Genomic DNA, 21694 nt, shown 5'->3' with positions numbered 1-21694 from the left:
GAGATACTGGTTAATCCTCTAGCCTTCATTTATAATGACGGTCTTATATTCGAAGGAAAGGTTACACATAGGGAAGATAAAAGTGCTTTTTTGTGTTTAAAGCTGGAACATATTTGTCTTGTCTGGTGCTCTTTTCAGAGAAGTTGCTGACCTTTGCAATGATGAGATTGTCAATTTGTGTGAAATATATTTTACAATCTCTGAAGATTCATGTTAGCCTGGATAGTATATCTGTTTTGATTGATGTAGGAGATAAATCATATTTTGAACCACCAATTTCTAAGAAAAATACAAATTATGAATATTATTTTCTTGCAGACAGTTATAAGGTGTAGCTGAAAAAATATGCATGCCTTTGTTAAAAGTGGTCAGCCATAAGTTGTGTTTAATTTTGCCAAACGGAAAATAAATTTTGTTTTAGGTATTAGCTGAGCACATTTAGTTCAACAACTCTAACTCTGTGGACCCATCTTCATCCATGAGTCACGTAAAGGTCACGTCATGATGTTGAATTTATTCTCTCTGACCATGTGCCAATTATGAATTTCAGTTGGGCTTCAAGTGATCAGAAGCATACAACCATACTAATCCCAACTAGCCTTCAAGGAGAATGGCAATCTTTGTGAAGCATTTGAACAATGAAAGACAGAAATCGACTCCTTAGTCCATCCAGCATGTAACACAAATAAGAGTACTGGAGTGTCATCTGTTTTCAGTTCTTTTAGAAATATCATTTTTGTTCAATTTGCAATTTTATACTCAGTTGGCAGGAGTTGGAATTAATTGCAGAAGGACATTCTTTAACTAAGAGGCTGATGCCCTTGTACTACCAACTGAGCTCTTTAGGGACACGAAAGGGTGCTACAATTAGCCTTAGTTCCTTTTAACAAGGACCTGGTTTGAGTTATCCAGCGTCCCTTGAATATCATACTCTTTGAACAGGGTTGTTCTCGTCTCTGATGCACTCCAGAATAAAGTAAGCTGACAACCGCTCTGTTAGGATTGACAAAATGTAGGGCAGCACGGTGACCTAGTGGTTAGCAGAGCTGCCTCACGGCGCTGAGGTCCCAGGTTCGATCCCGGCTCTGGGTCACAGTCCGTGTGGAGTTTGCACATTCTCCCCGTGTCTGCGTGGGTTTCGCCGCACAACCCAAAAATGTGCAGAGTAGGTGGATTGGCCACACTAAATTGCCCCTTAATTGGAAAAAATAATTGGGTAATCTAAATTTTTTTAAAAAAGGATTGACAAAATGTGCAGGTAGTTTAATAGCTATTGTATTGGACCAGCAAACCAGAGGTTGAGAGCTGAAAACCCACCAGAGAAAATTGTGAAATTTAATTCAGTAAAAATGGTAATGTGTGACAGTCATCACAGGAAACAATCATGAAAGCTGCCTGATTGTTGTAAAAACTCGACTGGGTCACTAATGATCTGCAGGAAAGTAACCACACTATTTCACCCAGCCTGATCTACACATGAATTCAGTCCCAGATTACAGGAATTACTTTTTCAACTGAAAAGGTTTGGAGACATTTAAAGATAAGCTTTCATAATATTAAAAATATGGATGTTTACAATTTAAGATATGAGTGATTTCCTATTCTGTCCATAAGAATAGAATATGTGGAATAGAATTGGGGAAGATTGTCTGAACCTCAACATCTTGCTGAAGTTCAGGTCCTGTCATTTTATTTTGAAAGCTTTGTCAAGTCTGGATTATTGTTGATCCAGTTTGAGGTGAGGAGTGTATTTTTGGCAGCCAGCAGCAAGTTCTTCCTGGGCATTGGTACTGCATTTCATGTCGAGTGGGCATGTGTAAACGCCATGGTGGATGGAAGAAACCACACGTATAAATTATGTGTTATGGAAGTTAGTCCAGCTTTAGCTTTATCAACACAATTTGAGATTTGTCCCGTCCTTTATTACTTTGTACCCAAGGGAGTCTAGTTAAACATTCTGTAATTAAGTGAAATCTGCTGTGTTGACTCTCTGCCACTGTTTAATGTTTATGTCCAATAAACCTCATTTGTACTTTATAGCCTCAGCCATATCTAGAACGAGCCTTTGGATGTAGGGATAATTATGTGAAGTGAGGTACTGAGCATGGAATATGGATTGTAACTAGGGCTATTATACTAAGAAGCTAATTCTGAGACTCGTGCTTCCATACACCTCCACACTAGGTGGTGATTCTGGTAAAATAGATCTCATGAGGTGAGATATAGTGCAGATAGCAGTAGCACTGAAAGTGACTTGGGCTAATTAACTGAGTGTCACATAAGAAAAAGATTGTTTAGTGGGCTAAATCTGATATCTTAATGTCTTGATACCGTATACTGAGTGAGCCAAGTGACCAAATTAGTTAAAGGCCAAAACTCAGCCTGGTTACAGATGATTCTTGTGAGCATTAACCAGTTATTCCTGTAGGGAAATTAATGTTTTATTTGTTTGTTTCGCCTAAAGAGCATGTTTGAAGTAGCTTTTAAAAGGGTTTTCAGCAGGATCTGGCTAAAAATGCATGAACAAAAATCATGTGCATTATACAGGATAGAGAAACAATTGGTTCTCTTCATTCCTGACAGCGTTCACTGTAAAAATGCACTTCTAGGTGGGGCTGTACACGCGAGCACTGAGCATAAACCACTAGAATGTAGATCTCCTTTGTCTAAATGTGATCTTCAACATCACTCCTTTGTAGAATTGAATAAAAGTTATGTGAATCCCAGTGGCAGAACCGGACGTGGAGACACTTCTACTTACGTGTTGGGCGGAGTGGACATGCAATTACACATCCTGCATGCTGGCTTCCTGGCCAGCATCCCCATCTGGTACTGCCTGCTGCTGGCCTTCCAGCCTGTTGTTGGATGGAAACAGCCCTCCTTTGTTGTAACTTAACCTCCAGCTCCCGAGACTGTAAGAAGCAAGTTTGTGTCAGATGCATAGTGAATCCACCAGGTTAACTTTGTGAAGAAGACGGGTAGCATGGTGGTTAGCATAAATGCTTCACAGCTCCAGGGTCCCAGGTTCGATTCCCGGCTGGGTCACTGTCTGTGTGGAGTCTGCACGTCCTCCCCGTGTGTGCATGGGTTTCCTCCGGGTGCTCCGGTTTCCTCCCACAGTCCAAAGATGTGCGGGTTAGGTGGATTGGCCATGATAAATTGCCCGTAGTGTCCTAATAGTAAGGTTCAGGGGGGGAGTTGTTGGGTTACGGGTATAGGGTGGATACGTGGGTTTGAGTAGGGTGATCATGGCTCGGCACAACATTGAGGGCCGAAGGGCCTGTTCTGTGCTGTACTGTTCTATGTTCTATGTTCTATGATATGAGCGTCTCTGTTCATGGCTTTTGTCCATGCAGCCATGCCCAAAATTGCAAACCCCCACACCCATACAGTGACCTCCTCTCACTTGGACTCCTGCCAGCTTAATCATAAGTTTGGAGCACTAGCTAGGGCCCACCTGGAACCCATCACGGCCCATCCTCCTTTACCTCTGAATTTGAGCCATGATCTCAGAACTTTTCCCTGTGTGCTTTCATCTTCGAACCTCCCACCACCATCCTTGAACCTGTGATAGTGGACATGCCATCTCACCCCCTCACTGTGGACATTTCTCCTCTGATCCCCGCTTTATCCTTGAAATGTACTTTGTCTCACCATCTGAGACCTTCCATCGCCCTCATCTCTGACTGGGCCTACCCTCCTGCTGTATCAAACTCCCCTGTAATTGTGGACCATCCCCATGACAGACAGCTTCCTCACTTAACTGTACAGTACTAAACCCTCCCTTTCGGCCCATTGTTTTGCATCTCCTGACTGTGATCCCGCACCCAAGATGACAGGCCCTTCCTGCTGTGCACTTCTACGCCTCAACAACACGGCTCCCATTCCTCGAAGATCTCTGACCCCTGCAGATAGATGTCCCGTTCCAACCTTCTCACCTGTGACTTGCCCTTGTCGCTTCTGACCCTCCATCCAAGCCAGCATGGTGCACCCCTCCCCCACCGGAAATTTCCACTAAAACAGTCACCTCAGATCCAAATTCACGAGCTCAACTGGTGCGCACCATCTTTAAACAACATCTTTAATTGAAACCGGAAGCTTGAGTTTCCCATGCCTACTGACTGAATTCTGAAAGTGGCACTTAATTCGAAAAAGTATTAAGATAATGAGCATTAATTGGATGCAAGTGAATATAGGAATTCCCACCCCCATTGGTTGGCGTGAGGCTTAATCCCCCAGCACAACCCCACTGACTTAATCTCTGCATCTCAACCTGCTGTCCGGAAACCTAGATTTCACCTAAGTAAAATCTCCATTTAGTGTTTCCCACGTTTACATGCCCCATTAAATACCACTCCTTGTGTGGGTTATTAGCAGCAATAATGTTGCCTGTCTCTTTTTAAGAATAATAATAGTCTTTATTAGTGTTACAAGTAGGCTTACATTAACATTGCAATGACGTTACTGTGAAAATCCCAAGTCGCCACATTCCGGCGCCTGTTCGGGTACACAGGGAGAATTCAGAATGTCCAAATTACCTAACAGCACGTCTTTCGGGACTTGTGGAAGGAAACCGGAGCACCGGGAAGAAACCCATGCAGACACAGGAAGAACGTGCAGACTCCACACAGACAGTGACCCAAGCAGGAATTAAACCTGGGACCCTGGGACTGTAAAGCAACAGTGCTAACCACTGTGCTACCATTGCATTGCGACATTATGTTAGTGACCTTATCGGGTGATCCTCATTATTTTGGTATCAGTTGATGATTAAAATCGACTTCGAAACCTTCACTCGTCCCCTCCCCAAATAATCATAGACAGAACTAATTTGTAAAGTACTATGGGCGGAATTCTCCGCTCCCCACGTGGCGTGGGAGAATCGCGGGAGGGCCTCCTGACATTTTTTTACGACCCCCTGGCAACCCCAGCGATTTCCCCCCCCGGCTCGGAAAAATCGCCGCTCGCCATTTTTAACGGCGAACAGCGATTTTCTAAGCCCGATGGGCCGAGCGGCCGGCCCTTCACGCCCGTTTTACCACGGCAGCAACCACACCTGGTCGCTGCATTCGTGAAACGAGCGGCAGATGCACGTTTGGGCACGGGAGCACCACGACTGTGCTCGGGAGGGGACAGGCCCACGATCGGTGCCCACCGATCGTCGGGCCAGCGTCCAAAACAGACGCACCCTTTCCCCTCCGCAGCCCGGCAAGATCAAGCCACCACGTCTTGCCGGGCGGCTGAGGAGAAAGACGGCCACCTCGCATGCGCGGTTCGCGCCGTCTGCGCGATGACCTCACAAATGTGCCGTTTTGCGCGTCATTTCCGACGCAACGAGGTCGCGGCTGGGAAAGACGGAGGCCCGCTCCTAGCCCCCCGGGTGGGGGTGAATTAGGTGCGGGGAGTGGGCCCCGAGGCCGTCGTGAACCTCGGCCGATTTCACGACGACCATCCCGATTTTTATCGGGAGCGGAGAATACCTCCCTATATTTATTTAGACCAGTGAAATTACTCGCAACTGACATTTCCACTTCAATCATAGAAATATATTAAAGGTCAACATTGAGTATCTCCTTTATATCTGCGATATTCTTGATATGTGACTGTCAAAACTCGCTTTTAATAGAATCAATCAGCACACGAGGAGACCATCTGATCCATGGTACCTGTGCTGGCTCTTTGATATAGCTATACAATTAGTTTTGCTCCCCTGCTTTTTCCCCATAGCCCTGAAATTTTTTCCCGTTGAAATTTATTGTTGAATTTTCTGCCATCGCTTCTCTCTTGTTCTTTTGTCAATTACCTTATATCCTGACCCCTGGTTACTGAGCCCCTCTATCAATAGAAACAGTTTTTGATCAAACACCCCATAATTTTGACCACCTTTCTTGAATCTCCTCTTACCCTTCTCTGCTTTAAGCAGAACAATCCTGAGTTATCTATTCTGAAGTCCATCATCCCAGTAACATTTCTGTAGGGCATCACGGTGGCACAATGGGTTAGCATTGCTGTCTCATGGCGCCAGGGACGCTAGTTCGATTCTGACCGTGGGTGACTATCTGTGTGGAGTTTGCACACTCTTCCCCCTGTCTGCGTGGGTTTCCTCCAGGTTCGCCGGTTTGATGTCCAATAGGTTATGTGAGGTGACTGGGTTACAGGGTTAGGGTGGGGGCATGGGCCTACGGAGGGTGTTCTTTCGGAGAGTCGGTGCAGACTCAGTGGGCCAATTGACCTCCTCCTGCACTGTAGTGTTTCTATGATTCTATGTAATTCTCTTCTGCACCTCCTCTTAGCCTTTGAGTGAGGGGGCATTGGAGGTTTTGATGGGCTAAAGAGTGGACAAATCCCCAGGTCAGGATGAGTTGTATCCTAGTCTGCTGAGAGAAGCAAGGGAGGAAATTAGAGAGGATGACACAAAGATTGGCATGGTGGTTAATAATGATAAAGAAAAATTGCAAGGTGGTGCACTTTGGAAGGAGTAACAAGACAAGGGAGTACTCAATGTACTAGGAGGTTCAGAGGAACAGAGGGACCTTGGGGTGCTTGATCACAGATCCCTGAAGGCAGCAGACAGGTTAATAGGGTGGTTAAGAAGGCATACGGGACACTTTCCTTTATCAGTCGTGGCACAGACAATACGAGCAGGGAGGTTATGTTGGAGCTGTATAAAACTTTGGTTAGGCCACAGCTGGGGTACCGTGTGCAGTTCTGGTCGCCTCATTATAGGAAGAGTATGATTGTATTGGAGAGATGCAGAGGAGATTGACCTGAATGTTTCCTGGGATGGAGAATTTGAGCTATATAATGAGGCTGGATAGGCTTGGGTTGTTTTCTTTAGAGCTGAGGGGGCATCTGATTGAGGTGTATAGGATTATGAGGGGCATGGAAGGGTGGAGAGGAAGCAACTGTTCCCCTTAGTTGAACATATGGGGACATAACTTTAAGGTGAGGGACAGGAGGTTTAGAGAAGATTTGAGGAAAGAGTTTTTCACCCAGAGGGTGGCGGAATCCAGAATGCACTTCCTGGGACCGGTAGAGGCGGGATATCTCAAAACCTTTAAAATGTTTGTGGATGAGCACTCAAAATGTCATAACATTCAAGGCTGTGGGCCAATTGCTGAAAAGTGGGATTAGTATAGATTTAGTGTAGTGTTGTCAGTGCAGAATTTTTAAAAAGTAAATTTAGAGTGCCCAATCCTTTTTTTCCAATTAGAGGGCAATTTATGGTGGCAGATCCATCTATGCTGCACATCTTTGAGTTTATGCAGGTGAGACCCACCCAGACACGGGGAGAATGTGCAAACGCCATACGGACAGTGACCGGGGGCCGGGATTGAACCGGGGTCCTCAGCGTCCTCAGGTGGCAGTGCTGACCACTGAGCTAGTGCCGCCCTATGTTAGTGCAGACGTGATGGGCTGAAGGACCTCTTCTGTACTGTGTGACTCTAAAGTTGCCTTGCATTTTACACAGTATTCCAGCTGAGACTTAACCAGTGATTTATGAATTAAGAATAATTTTCTTTCTCTGTGGGAGGAATTTTCCATTTTGTGCACAGAGTGCTGGCTGAAGCGAGAAAACCAGCATGCAACGTGCCAGTCAGTGCCTGGGGGTGGGCCTAGTCGGAACCCAATGGGGAAGGGTTATTTATGTTTGGCAGGGAGAGAGATCAGACACGACTAGAGGGGGGGGGAGAGAGAATGGTGGTGGTGATACTTCCGCGGCGGGGGGGGTTGGAATGCTGGCTCTGATTGTCGGGGGGAAGATCCTCTTGTGCCTCTGTGGTGGAGGCTGGGGGTCGTTAGGTTGTAGTGCTGATTGGGCATCTGGCTCTATCCATCTCCGCCCCGCCAGAGTAATGGCGTATACCACGCCCCCTCATTTTTAAAGAGCCTCCCTATCTTGAGAGAAAGTTGGTCTATGCAAATGGAGAGTTACACATCAGTTTGTCCAGGAGTGGGTGGATTGGCCATGCTAAATTGCCCTTAATTGGAATTTTGTTTTAGAAAAGAGTTTCACTCCAGCTTTCAGTCTGAGTCTGACACTTTGCCAAATTATGGTAAAATTCCATCCTGTTTGAATGTATGAGACACATTGCTCATTCACAAAGCAAATTGTGAGGAAGGCAAGCAATAATATGAATACCCCCTGTTGACATTGCTTTCATTCCTAGTGCAGCTGCAGTTGACCAGTGGGAATTGACCATTCCATGAGTCACTCTAAGAACTCCTCCAATCCTTCCTTCCACAACAACCTGATTCCCTGTGAGATAAAAGTTTCCTGACTGCACCTGATCTCCATCAAGGTAGCAGTTTCTTAGCAGCCATGCCGATGAACTGTGATTTTTCAGCAGTAGCCCATCCACCCCACCCTCCCTTTGTTATCCTTGAGCTTCCTTCAATCTCCCTTGGCCATCCCAACATTACCCTGCCCCTTTCCCCAATCATCCTGGAGCATCATGCCATCAACCTTCACCTGCCTTCATCTAGACTCACCTTCTGAAACAATTGACCTGCTCCACCTGCAGATGGACCAGCCATGCTTCAAACTCAAGGTTCCTTCCCTGGCTTTGACCCGTAAGAGCACAGGACAAGACCACTGCAACAATGGACCCCGCCCTATATGGGGAAATTGGACCTCTTCAGACACCTCCTGCCTCGCAGCCCTAAATTGTCCCAATGTCTTGCTGTCCTGCTGCTTGAGGACCCGAGCACCACACTCTCCACCTCCGACTCATCTTTTCCCCTGGTAACATCCCCTCTGCTGCTGAGTTAGATAAAGACAAAACCTCACTTCAGATCCAAAGATTGAACAATCCCACCTGGTGCTTGCCATTTTTAAGCGGGTTTCCTGCCAACGCTGAAGGTAGGACTGAATTGGGTGTGCTTCCCAATTAATGAGTATTCATTGTATGCAAATGTATGGTAAATAGGCTTCCAGTGCTTGGCGACATGTTGGTCGCTCTGCAGCTGGCCACATTATCTCACTAACTCAACCAGACGTCAGGAAACTAAGATTTCGGCTCCCACCTAATTAGGGTTCCTCCACACACCATATTTCTCGCTATTGCAAGCCCCTTTAAATATCACCCTAAGTGGGGTGGCACGGCGGCGCAGTGGTTAACACTGCTGTCTCACGGCGCCAAGGTTCCGGTTTCGATCCCAGCCCCCAGATAACTCTTCGTGTGGAGTTTGCACATTCTCCCCGTGTCTGCATGGGTCTCATCCCCACAACCCAAAGATGTACAGGATAGGTGGATTGTCCATGCTAAATTGGGAAAAAAAATTGGGTGCTCTTAATTTAGAAATAAATAAATACCACCCGATAGGCCTGATGAAGAAAAGTAATTTTGTGCAAAAGAGCTAGCAGCATTGTTTTGAATGCGATTTACAATAATTTTCTCATTTCTAATCATTTTGATGGCTTGTTGATATTAAATCTTGCTGATGAACTACATAATAATCAATAATCAATTGCTGGGGGAACCATAGTATCCATGTAAATAAATGTACAATTTATTTTTGTCATAAACTGCCAGCATTTAATAGGAATGTAGAGTTAAACTGTAAACACTCAGACACAACAAAAATACGAACATACGAATTAGGAGCAGGAGTAGGCCATTCGGCCCTTTGAATTTGCTCTGCCATTCAATGAGATCATGGCTGATATGCTTGTAATTTCAACCCCGCATTCCTGCCTATCCCAGATAACCTTACACCCACTTGTTCATTGAGAATCTTTCTAGCTCTCCCTTAAAATGTTCAAAGACATCGCTTCCGCTGCCTTTTGAGGAAGAGCGTTCCAGAGACTCACGACCGTCTGAGAAAAAATAGCTCTCCTTGTTTCTGTCTTAAATGAGCGACCCTTTATTTTTAGAAAGCGACTCCTAATTCTAGATTCTCTGACGCGAGGAAATACTTGTATAAATTTCTGTCTTGAATTTGTGGGGTTAGAGAGCAAATAGTTCTCAAATGTCATTCCTGCTTTCTCAAGTTTCTGAATTAAATTACTTCCCCGCGATTAAAATTGAATGTTCTACCTTCTCCATGTCTGTACAACACACCAAACAGGAGGATGTGTAGATATGGTTATCCCAGAAGCTAGCTAATAAGTGGTAGATGAAAGTGGCAGGTTTCCTTATCTCTCATTAAAGGAGCATCTTGCTACAGCCTGACATGTTCCTCTGACGGCCTGGTTGAGATTGTGAATTCATTGGCAGGGGTGTGCAAATGTGTTAATTTGTAAGTATGAAGCCCTAGCTACTTAATATCATCAAGTGAGAAACTCCTGTGAAGGATCTTAGCCTGTTAGGTCACAAGGAGCAGATAAAGGTGCCTTTATTTTAAAATATATATCTTCTGACAAATAGTTATTAATGGTCTTTATCTAATTCTATCGTGGAGAAAAGAAGGTGTTCTACATATTCTAATTATCCTTCCTGGACGTGGTGCGAGTTTGTATAATCTTAGGAGAACACACTTGAGGATTGTTTGCTTCAGAAACTTACTGTTCATGTGATTGGCTGATTTGTTTTCACCTCCTGAATGTAAGTCACCACTTAAAATATTTATGTTGTCATTTCTCCACAATCCAGGACAGTAAGATATATTTTTAAATCGATACTGATGCTAGGAAGCAGGTTTTTCCTTTAATGTCTTACCCTGTCCGTCACCCCAAGGTTTTTGCACATTTGCGCCGTGGATCCAATGGAAGATTCTGTGGCTCTGTAGAAAAGCCTTCTTAATGTAGAATTTTTTTTAGAAAATGAAGGTGCATGTTTAGCAATGAGTACTTGCTTTACACGTTTATTTCTCCTTTCCACTGTTTTTATATTCCCTTCTCACATTTCGCATATGCATTTATTGCCCTAGCTACATCCTTGATGAGTTTGGCACAGCCAGGAGGAGTGCAGTGGTTCGTGGTTTTATAGACGCTCTCACCAGAGGTGGGCCTGGTGGAACTCCACGGCCAATTGAAATGCATTCGCATGACCCTTTAAGGTATATCACTGGTTACTTTGAATTTACTTGTGGTAATAGTTTTCTTAAACCTGATTTGAGTAAATCTTGTACTTTCAGGTATGTTGGGGATATGTTGGCATGGTTACATCAGGCAGCTGCTTCAGAAAAAGAACATCTTGAAGCTTTACTGAAGCTCGTAACTATACAAGGTAATTGTTTAATCCTTTAAGTGGGCTGCCTCCTCCCATGATTATGCAGAAACCATTTGTATAATTCAATCCCTAAAATTTAATGGCACTTCAAGGCAAATTTTCATGACAAGCTGTACAGAATTCTACACAGACATCAGATTTGTTCTTGGTCGTGAGGTGTTTGTTATATGCAACAAAATATAGAAGTAATCTTCGCTGAAAAGCAATTTTTCCATTAGACTAAATGTAAAAAGGGAGTTTTTAGTTTTGGTATTTCTTTTAGTGTTTGCCGGGAATGGGGGAACAGACCAAACACCGGTTAGCACCCCTGAAAATGTACAATATAAAATAGACTTGTAGAAGAAGGAGGAAAGTACTTATTAAATATAGGATAAATGATAGATTTTTGAAAAATGCATTCTAGAATCATAGAATTTACAGTGCAGAAAGAGGCCATGTGGCCCATCGAGTGTTCACCGGCCCATACTTTAACCCTATACCCACACCTTCACTCTATCCCCGTAACCCCAACTAACCTTTTTATGGACACCAAGTGCAATTTAGCACGGCTAATCCATCTAACCTGCACATTTTTGGACTGTGGGAGGAACCCGGAGGAAACCCACGCAGACACGGGGAGAACGTGCAGGCTCCACACAGACAAGCCGGGGATCAAGCCTGGGACCCTGGAGCTGTGAAGCAACTGTGCTAACCACTGTGCTACCGTGCTGTCCATATTATGCTGACGTTGTGTCTGGGACTAGCTCTGTGTTTAACTCTCACAGTACGTATTTGCTATCTGTCCTTGCAACGTGCTTGCCGACTGCACATGAGAAGCTGTAGCAGAATGAGGTGCAATCACAGCACCAGAGGTGTGGAAAAATGAGTAATTAGCGTCCTGAAATGCAGAGTGCTGCATGCCCGAATATAATGCTAAATACTTATTCTTGTGAATTTTTCCATCACTTATTGATAAATTCTTATTTTAAAATTCCTCTTCACTATCTTTATTTAAGAGAGAATTACAAGTGTCTGGGTCATTGACCAAACAGACAAATATGGATTCTTGTTCATATATTTATTGATCTGTAATGCATGTAGGAATTAAAATGAGGTATTTCAGCTTAAACTGTCACCCGATGTGAGTTGCATGACCTTTTCTGGATACACGGTGACTGGTATCCTCTTTTTCCAACACCGTGCTCAGAATGTTCACTTGATCTGAGTTGATCCAATTCCCTTTTCGATAATGCAGCTTACTCAATTTTTTACACTAGATGGCAGTCTACACATTTGTCATTATGTGTGGGAAGATATTTTTCCTTTGAAGCAGGAGTAAGTAAGCCAGGGCAAACTAGCTCCTGAAGCCCAAACAACTGTTCTGTTTGTGCTGATATCTCTTACCATTTGTCCCATTTAAACTTCAGTGGCCTAAAGGCTGGTTAAGGGCAGATCTTGGGCTGGTTGCTCAATTGATGAATCCTAAATCAGAATACCACGTCATGTTTGCAGCTTAAGATTTTAGCAAATAGAAAATTAATTTAAACTCTCTAGGTGACCTGCAATGATACATACCCAAGTGCCTTTGTAAAGTCAGAAATCTTGGACCCATTGGCTTTAAGGAAAAGAAAAGTGCAGTAGAAGTAATAGGAATCTTTTGTTCATGGTGCCGGTATTTTGGAATATTTAGCAAAAAAGATTATGATTCGAAACATGTTTCTTAATAAGTCTTAAAATAAATTTCAAATTTTCAAAGACTGCAGGGAACTCCTGGAACTTCACAAATGAAGGAAATACCTCTTGCGCCTGGAAACAATTGTTGGCTGAACTATATCTGCAATGAAATGGCATCATCCACGTATTTCCATTAGGTTTATTTTCAATTTCTTGTCACAATTATTCTCTTTTTTCCCATTTTCGTTATTTAGACTGTCACACTGTTTTGCAGTCAAACATTGACCAATACAGCACTGATTTCAATACTAACACTGGGTTAAATTAAATATTACGATTACAAATGTAAGGAAGTACAGAGGAGCTTTTCTTTCTAGAACTTCATCTCACAGAGGTATAAGCTGTTCCTCTGCCAAAAATGTGGTTTCTGCTGAGATCATGGAAGAGATGTACGTTAATAAAAGGTTTGCTACAGCTAAGGTAAGCTGTACTTTAAAGTAAGACATTCTTTATTATTACAGGTGTGGAGGATAATATACAGCAGGTGGTAGGACACATCACTGAAGGGGTGTGCAGACCTTTAAAGGTACAGACTGAATTTTTAGACGCTTGATCTGATACATTTGAGCTAAGAATGCATTGAAGATCTAAGATTTTATGTAATCCGAAAGGCACAGACTTCCAATATTTTGACGGTATTGGGCTTCCTGATAGCTTTGGGTTTGATGAGTGAGTAGCTGAGGTATACAAGACACGTTTGGGTTGAAGCGTGGTCTATGGTTATTGCTAGGGTCAGTACATTTAGCCTCAGCATTCCTGGATTAAGGAGGAAACATTGACCAAATTTCCTGCTTCTCATCACTAACCAGTTGCATTTGCTGGAAGCGTGTGTGCATGCGCATCTGGCTGGCTGTGACGCTATTGCCTATAGTGTGTTTAATGGGAATAATTGACTCTTGAAATAGATACTGTAAAGTTCACAGAATAATAGTGTAGAAGAGGCCCTTCGACTCCTTGAGTCAGCACCTGACCTGTCTACCTACTCCCATTTGCCAGTACTTGGCCCATAGTCTTGAATGTTATGACATTTGAAGTACTCACCCAGGTACTTTTTAAAGGATGTGAGGCAACCTGCCTCTAGCACCCTCACAGGCTGTGCATTCAAGACCGTCACCACCCTCTGGGGAAAAATGTTTTCCTCAAATCTCCCCGAAACCTCCTGCCCCTTACCTTGAACTTGTGTCCCCTCGTGACTAATCCTTCAACTAAGGAGAACAGCATCTGCCCTGTCAATGCCCCTTATAATCTTGTACACCTCAATAAGGTCGCCCCTGAGTCTACTCTGCTCCAGCGAAAACAACCCGAGCTTAGCCAACTTCTCTTCATAACTTAAATGCTCCATCCCAGGAAGCATTCTCGTGAATTGCTCTGCACACCCTCCAGTGCAATCACATCCTTCCTATAATGTGGCGACCGGAATTGCGCACAATGACCTCACCAAAGTTCTATAAACCTCCTTGCTTTTGCAATCTATGCTTCAATTGATTTTTAAAAAATACATTAAGGGGAAATGTAGCAAGGCCAATCCATCTAACCTGCACATCTTTGGGTTGTGGGGATGAGACACGCAAACACAGGGTGAATGTGCTCAATCCACACGGACAGGGATCCGAGGCCGGGATTGAATCCGGGTCCTCAGTGCCGTACGGCAGCTGTGCTAACCACTGTGCAACCATGCCACCCCACCTCGATCGATAAAGGTCTCGTATGCCTTTTTCACCATTCCATTAACCTGCCCTTTTGCCTTCACAGATCTATGGACAAACACACCAAGGACCCTTTGTTCCTTGGAACTTCCCAGTGTCATGCCACTCATTGAATACTTCCTTGTCAAATTACTCCTTCCAAAGTGCATCACCTCACACTTTTCAGGGTTATATTCCATCTGCTTCTATTCCACTTTTCTGCCCATTTGACCATCCTGCCTATCGCTTCCTGTAACCCAGGACACGCATCATAACTGTTAACCACCCGGCCCATCTTTGTGTCACCCGCAAACTTACTGATCCTACCCCCCACATAGTCATCTATGTCATTTAGGTGAATAACAAATAATAGGGGGCCCGCACAGATTTCTGTGGTACGCCACTGGACACTAAAGCAACCGCCTGTCATCATCCACCTTATCAAATTACCCTGAATCACATGTGCATTCTGAAAAGTTTTTTCTTGTGGGACCTTGTCAAAGAATTTGCTGAAATCCATATAAACTACATCAACTGCACTACCCTCATCTACATACCTGGTTACATCCTCAAAAAATTCCCAAATCCTCAAAAGTTAGCGAGATCATATCCTATTAAGCACTTCCAGGAGGGTAAGGAGGAAACATGACAAGAAAAAGATGACGAGAAAGCAAATATTTCGACTTGGGTTTTGAACCAAAGGTGGGGGATGGAGGAGATTTTCCAGCCATTCTCGCCAGCGGGATCATGCAGTCCCACCGTCAGCGAACCCACTCCAAGGGTGTCCCAGCGGAAGAGCATGGATTCAATGGGAAATCCCATTGATAGCGGCTGGGCCTGAAGACCTGCTGCCGACCAGTGGCTAGGTACCTCCTTGTCGCCAAGAAACACACTGTGTGGAGTTAGAGAAGAAATGTGTGCCCACGAATTTAGGAGGAAGATCAGTTACCCTGCTTTGCTGTTATTCTAGCTCAGTAGAGGTGAAATTATGATGTCTGGAAGCAAGTTGTCTGGCTGCCATAGGCCAAAGCAGGTGTGTCGGGAAATAAGTAAGAAAGGAAAAATATTTTACAAGAAGGGGATGCTCAATGTGCTAAATTGTTGTTGTACAGACTCTTTTTTTTTAATATATTGTACTTATGCTACTCACAATAAGTATATTTCTATTCTGGCTTTTGGTAAGTTTCTAAGTTAAAACTTACATAATATTTAAATGCTATAGATTTAGAAATTAACTTTCCATTCATTGAGCAAATCTAACTAGTTTCAGGTACAGATTCTACACATAATGATGGTCAAGGCATTGTTGTTCAAAACGGTCACAGCGTCTTGTGTGCAAAGAGCATTTAAAGGAAAGGAGTATATAAATACATCATATATAACAGTAAATGTTATGTTCCATTCTGAGTAATGTTGCTGAATAGCAGCGGGATTTAATAGTTTTTATAGACGTTGACATTTTAAATCATGAGCAACAGCAATTTATTCACCCCTTAAGCAATAACTTTGCAACAGATTCAGATTTTTGATGTTTTGCTTATTTTTTCCTGTCCTTCACCAAAACTTATGTCTGTGCTCTTGTCCATTGTGACATTGAAGCAATAAAGTACCAATAGATACTGTCAGTGCTATTTTACGACTGCTTAGGCAATTGGTGAGTTTGAGCAAAATGAATAGGTTTTTATCTCTAGCCCCAAGAAAGGCCAGATCTTTTTTAAGAATTAAGTAACCTATACTAATGGGACCTGAAGCACCCATTTACGTACAGCAATTTGACTGGCTGGTACATTGGTGCAAAAACATACTGTGTGAAAGAGCGATTGACACAACTTTATTTAATGATTCTACATGTGACAGGTTCCTGATTGAAGCTGGGCTGCTGGTGAGGCAGAAGAAAATAAATAGAAAATTAGCCATGTGTATTTAGCCTTTTTTTCCCCTGTGCCTCTTAATTTAATAGTGAAGGAATGAGAGAGTAATCTTCCCTTCTCTTAAGCAGGGAATGAAGTATTTGCATGAAGCGAAAAGGAGAACAATGAGGGGAATCACATTAATAGAACTTGTTTACGCTGTAGCAGAGCCTACATTATCAATTCTCAAAGGGAATCCTGTGCAACACCAAAACAGGCGCCTTGAGGTAGCGCTAAGGCATGTTCAGCACCTTTTCAGTGCACATAAAGATTCTCACTGAGACACCGGTTTCACCCCTTTGAGAATTGCAAGTTGTCAGCAGCGCTAAAAATAGTTGTATTCCATTTTATTGCTTTCCCCCTCTCTTTAACACAATGGTCTCAAACAATTGTTTTGCATCTTCAGGCTGCACATCTGGTTTGTCTTAGATTTCCTTGGAGAGGAGATAATGGAAAGGAGATTTGAAAGAGGTATTCAAAACAGGAGGGGTCTGGATAGAGTAGATAGGGGAAAACCATTCCTACTGGTAGGTCCTGTACCTGTGCTCTATTGTTCTTTGTTATTTAGGGTTTTGGCCAAGGATGGTATCATGACCAGTAGAGGCTTGGAGGGCTGAAGGGCCTGTTCCTGTGCTGTATTGTTCTTTGTTCTTAGGTGGAAGGATTAAAAACTAGAGGATACAGATTTAAGGTAATTGGCAAAAAAAAGACAATGGAGACATGAGGAGAAACCTTTCACGCAGCGAGTGGTTAAAATCTGGAATACACTGCCTGAAAGTCCAGTGGAGGCAGGTTTCAATTGAGGCATTTGAAAGGGAATTGGATTATTATCTGTGAAGGAAGAATGTGCAGGGCTCCAGGAAGGAGCTAGAACAATGGAGCTAGGTGAATTACTCACTTGGAGAACTGGGCAGACATAATGGGCCGAATGGCCTTCTGTGCTGTAACAATTCTGTAATAGTTTTACATATCTAGCCCTCAGAATATATTGTGCAAGGTAATATACTAAATTGAAGGAAATGCAAGAAAATTGCTGTTTCATCTGAAAGGAGTGTTTAAAACCTTGCACTGTGAGAAAGGAGGAGATTAAAGGAAGGGCAAGTACTGCATCGCCTGTGCTTGCATAGAACGATTCTATAGGAGGTGGAGTGAGTATCGGTGGTGACTGAGAAGTGGACCAGGGTAATACAAGGGAATGAATCCTTGAGAATGCTGAAGAGAGAGAGGAAGGTGTGTTTGGTGGTGGCTTCACAATGGAGGTGGCAGAGGATGATCCATTGCATATGGAGACTGGTGGGGAATGGAAGGTGAGGAAATGGGCATCTCTATTCTGGTTTTGGGGAGAGGAGATGGGATGAGAGCAGAAATGTGCAAAAACAAGGCCCCTGTCAACCATGTTGTGAGGGTGGGAGGGGAGTCCTTGGTGAGCGAAAAGGAAGCTATATCAGAAGCACCCATGTAGAAGGTTGCATCATCAGACCAGATATGGCAGAGATAGAGAACCAGGAAAATAAAATAGAGTTCCTGAAGGAAATGGCATGTGAGTAAGTCACATCAAGGTAGCTATAGGAGTCAGCAGGGTTACGGTGAATATTTGTTAATAGCTACCCCTCTAAATGGAGACAGAAATACAGAAAAGGCATTGGGGTGGATTCTCCATTGCCCAACGCTACAATCAGGATTCCCCGTAAAGCAGGTTTGATAACCTCCGATCCCCCACCAGAGGCATCAGCGCAGTAGCTGCCTTGCGCGGTGGGAGGAGCCAGTTGCAGGAACCCACCTCTTATTGGCGGTATAGCTGCGCAACAAAACTTGCTCTTCTTATCGAAACAGGCGTCTTTTGGAATGACCTTCTCTGAAGATTTGCGACTGCTGATTGCGAATTACTATCTTGGATGTCTCCTGCATCCTTAAAGGCTTTCAGTGCATGCTTCAAGGACTGGACAAACCTTTAGGCTAAAGCATTCATGAATGGGTGGAATTTGTTGATTTTATGTGTTGGATGCAACTCATTTTTAGATAGTTCCTAAACCCCTGAGCCTTGAATTGCAGACATTATCACTCACAATCTGTCCTGGTTTCCCAAATCTGACGAAAGGTTCATCAAGCTTTTTGGTGGTTTGTTCTGCAGTTATTCATTAGGACCACCTCAGGCCATTTGGAGTGTGCATTGGTGACAACCATGAAAATGGGCAGCACAGTAGCATTATGGATAGCACAATCGCTTCACAGCTCCAGGGTTCCAGGTTCGATTCTGGCTTGGGTCACTGTCTGTGCGGAGTCTGCACATCCTCCCCGTGTGTGCGTGGGTTTCCTCCGGGTGCTCCGGTTTCCTCCCACAGTCCAAAGATGTGCAGGTTAGGTGGATTGGCCACGATAAATTGCCCTTAGTGTCCAAAATTGCCCTTAATGTTGGGTGGGGTTACTGGGTTATGGGGGTAGGGTGGAGGTGTTGACCTTGGGCAGGGTGCTCGTTTCAAGAGCCAGTGCAGACTCGATGGGCCGAATGACCTCCTTCTGCACTGTAAATTCTATGCTCCTCTCGTATGGTCTTGCAAAGTCAATGCATAGACGTTGCCAAGGTATTTTAGGCCACTCTCATGAATGCAATGGGGACAACAGCGGTGCGTTCCTTACCCCAGTCCTGTCTTTTCCTCAATCTGGGCATCGGTTCCTGGCCACCAAAAGTAGCTCCTCGTGGGTTCCTTCATTCAAACTATACCTGGGTTTTCTTCATGTAATTGTTTCAATACTCTTTATCACAACAACAACCACAAATATAATACAAAGGGAATGAAAGAATTGGTGATAGACCGTGTGAAGGGGAGGCGGTCACCTAGTGGTAGAGACCCAGGGTAATAGTCTGGGGACCCGGGTTCGAATCCCGTCACAGCAGATGGTGGAAATTGAATTAAAAGTCTAATGATAACCATAAAACCATTGTCGATTGTTGGAAAAATCTGGCTAGTTCACTAATGTCCTTTCGGGAAGGAAATCTACAGTCCTCACCTGGTCTGGCCAACATGTGACTTCAGATCTACAGCAATGTGGTTGACTCTTAAATGCCCTCTGAAATGGCTGAGCAAGCCACTCAGTTGTATCAAACAGCCAAGAAGTCAAGAAAAAGGAAAGAAACCAGATGGACCATGCAGCATTGACCTAGGCACTGGAAATGACAACAGCAAACCAGCCCTGTCAAACCTGCAAAGTCCTCCTTACTAACAGCTGGGGCTTGTGCTAAAATTGGGAGATCTGTCTCACAGACTAGTCAAGCAACAGCCTGACATAGTTATACTGACAGAATCATACCTTACACATTACCTTCCAGACTCCACTATCACCATCCCTGGGTATTTTCTGTCCCACCAGAAGGACGCCCAGCAGAGGTGGCGGCACAGTGGTATACAGTCGGGAGGGAGTTACACTGGGAGTCCACAACATCAACTCCGGACCCCATGAAGGCTCATGACTTCAGGTCAAACATGGGCAAGGAAACCTCCAGCTGACTACCACGTACTGGCCACCATCCACTGATGAATCAGTATTCCTCCATGTTGAACACCACTTGGAGGAAGCTCAGAGGGTGGCAAGGGCACAGAATGTACACTGGATGGGGGACTTCAATTTCCATCACCAAGAGTGGCTTGGAGGCACCACTACTGAGCGAACTACCCGAATCCCAAAGGATATAATGCTAGACTGGGTCTGTGAGAGAACCAACCAGAGAGAAAAACATTCTAGACCTCATCTTCACCGATTGTACTCAGCCACAATCTGACCCGACATATCCCCCACTCTATCATTATCACCAAATCAGGGGGCCAACCCTGGTTCAATGAAGAGTGCAAGGGCATGCGAGGAGCGTACCAGGCATACCGAAAAATGAGGTGTCAACCTGGTGAATCTACAGTACAGGACGACTTACATGCCAAACAACATAAGCAGCAAGTGATAGACAGTGTTAAGTGATCCCACAACCAACGGATCAGATCTGAGCTCTGCAGTCCTGCCACATCCAGTCGTGAATGGTGGTGAACCATTAAACAACTCACTGGAGGAGGCTCCACAAATATCAGCATCCTCAATAATGGAGGATCCCAGCACATCTGGGCAAAATACAATGCTGAAGCATTTGCAAGAATCTTCAGCCAGAGGTGCTGAGGTGGTGACCCATCTTGGTCTCCTCCAGATGTCCCCAGCATCACAGATGCCAGTCTTCAGGCAATTTGATTCACCCCATATGACATCAAGAAATGTCTGAAGATACTGCTTACAATATTGTGGCAATAGTACTGAAGACTTGTGCTCAAGAAATTGCTACACCTCGAGCCAAGCTGTTCCAGTACAGCTACAACACTGGCATTTACCCGGCAATGTGGAAAGTTTCCCAGGTATATCCTGTACACAAAAAGCCAGGACAAATCAAACCTGGCCAATTACCACTCTATCAGTCCACTCTCAATCATCAATAAAGTGATGGAAGGGGCCATTAACAGTCCTATCAAGCGGTTACTAAGCAATAACCTGCACCCTGACACTCAGTTTGGGCGTTGCCAGGGTTGCTCAGCTGCTGACCTCATTGCAGCCTCAGTTAAAATTAGGACAAAATAACTGAACTCCAGAGCTGAGGTGAGAGTGACTGCCTTTGACAGCATTTGATCAAGAGCCTCAGCAAAGCTGGAATCAGGGGGAAAACTCTTCACCGGTTGGAGTCATACCTAGCAGAATGGAAGATGGTTGTGGTGGATGGAAGTTGGTTATTTCAGTCCCTGGACATCACTGCAAGAGTTCCTCAGGGTAGTGTCCTAGGCCCAACCATCTTCAGCTGCTTCAACAATGACATTCCTTCCAACATAAGGTCAGATGTGGAGATGTTTGCTGATAATTGCACAATGTTCAGTACCATTCGCGACCCATCAGAGACTGACGTAATCCAGGTGCAAGTGAAGCAAGACCTGGACAATATCCAGGCTTAGGCTGACAAGTGGCAAGTAATATTTGCGCCATGTAAGTGTTATGCAATGACCATCTCCAATAAGAGAAAATCAAACAATTGCCCCTCGACATTCAATGGCATTACCATCATTGAATCCCCCACAATCAACATCCTGGTGATTGCCATACTGTGGCCAAAAAGCAGGTCAGAGACTAGGAATTCTGCAGCGAGTAACTCGCCTCTCCAAACCCTGTCCACCTTCTACAAGGCGCAAGT

At 44.2% G+C, this 21694-nt stretch overlaps 1 protein-coding gene across 2 annotated transcripts in view; it reads left to right on the top strand.

Annotated features, from left to right (window-relative positions):
* The window catches only part of cog6 (component of oligomeric golgi complex 6), a 167104-nt gene that overhangs the window by 114422 nt on the left and 30988 nt on the right, over positions 1-21694 (top strand). For both annotated transcript variants that reach the window (XM_038817929.1, XM_038817930.1), the window contains exons 9-11: positions 10873-11001; positions 11080-11171; positions 13349-13413. In XM_038817929.1, the coding sequence (XP_038673857.1) occupies positions 10873-11001; positions 11080-11171; positions 13349-13413 (286 nt within the window). The remainder of the gene's footprint in view (positions 1-10872; positions 11002-11079; positions 11172-13348; positions 13414-21694) is intronic.

This window comes from Scyliorhinus canicula, chromosome 14, assembly GCF_902713615.1.
Source record: "Scyliorhinus canicula chromosome 14, sScyCan1.1, whole genome shotgun sequence".
NCBI classification, from domain to species: domain Eukaryota; kingdom Metazoa; phylum Chordata; class Chondrichthyes; order Carcharhiniformes; family Scyliorhinidae; genus Scyliorhinus; species Scyliorhinus canicula.
Note: the sequence above shows the minus strand (reverse complement) of the source record. Positions and strands in the feature narration are given on the sequence as shown.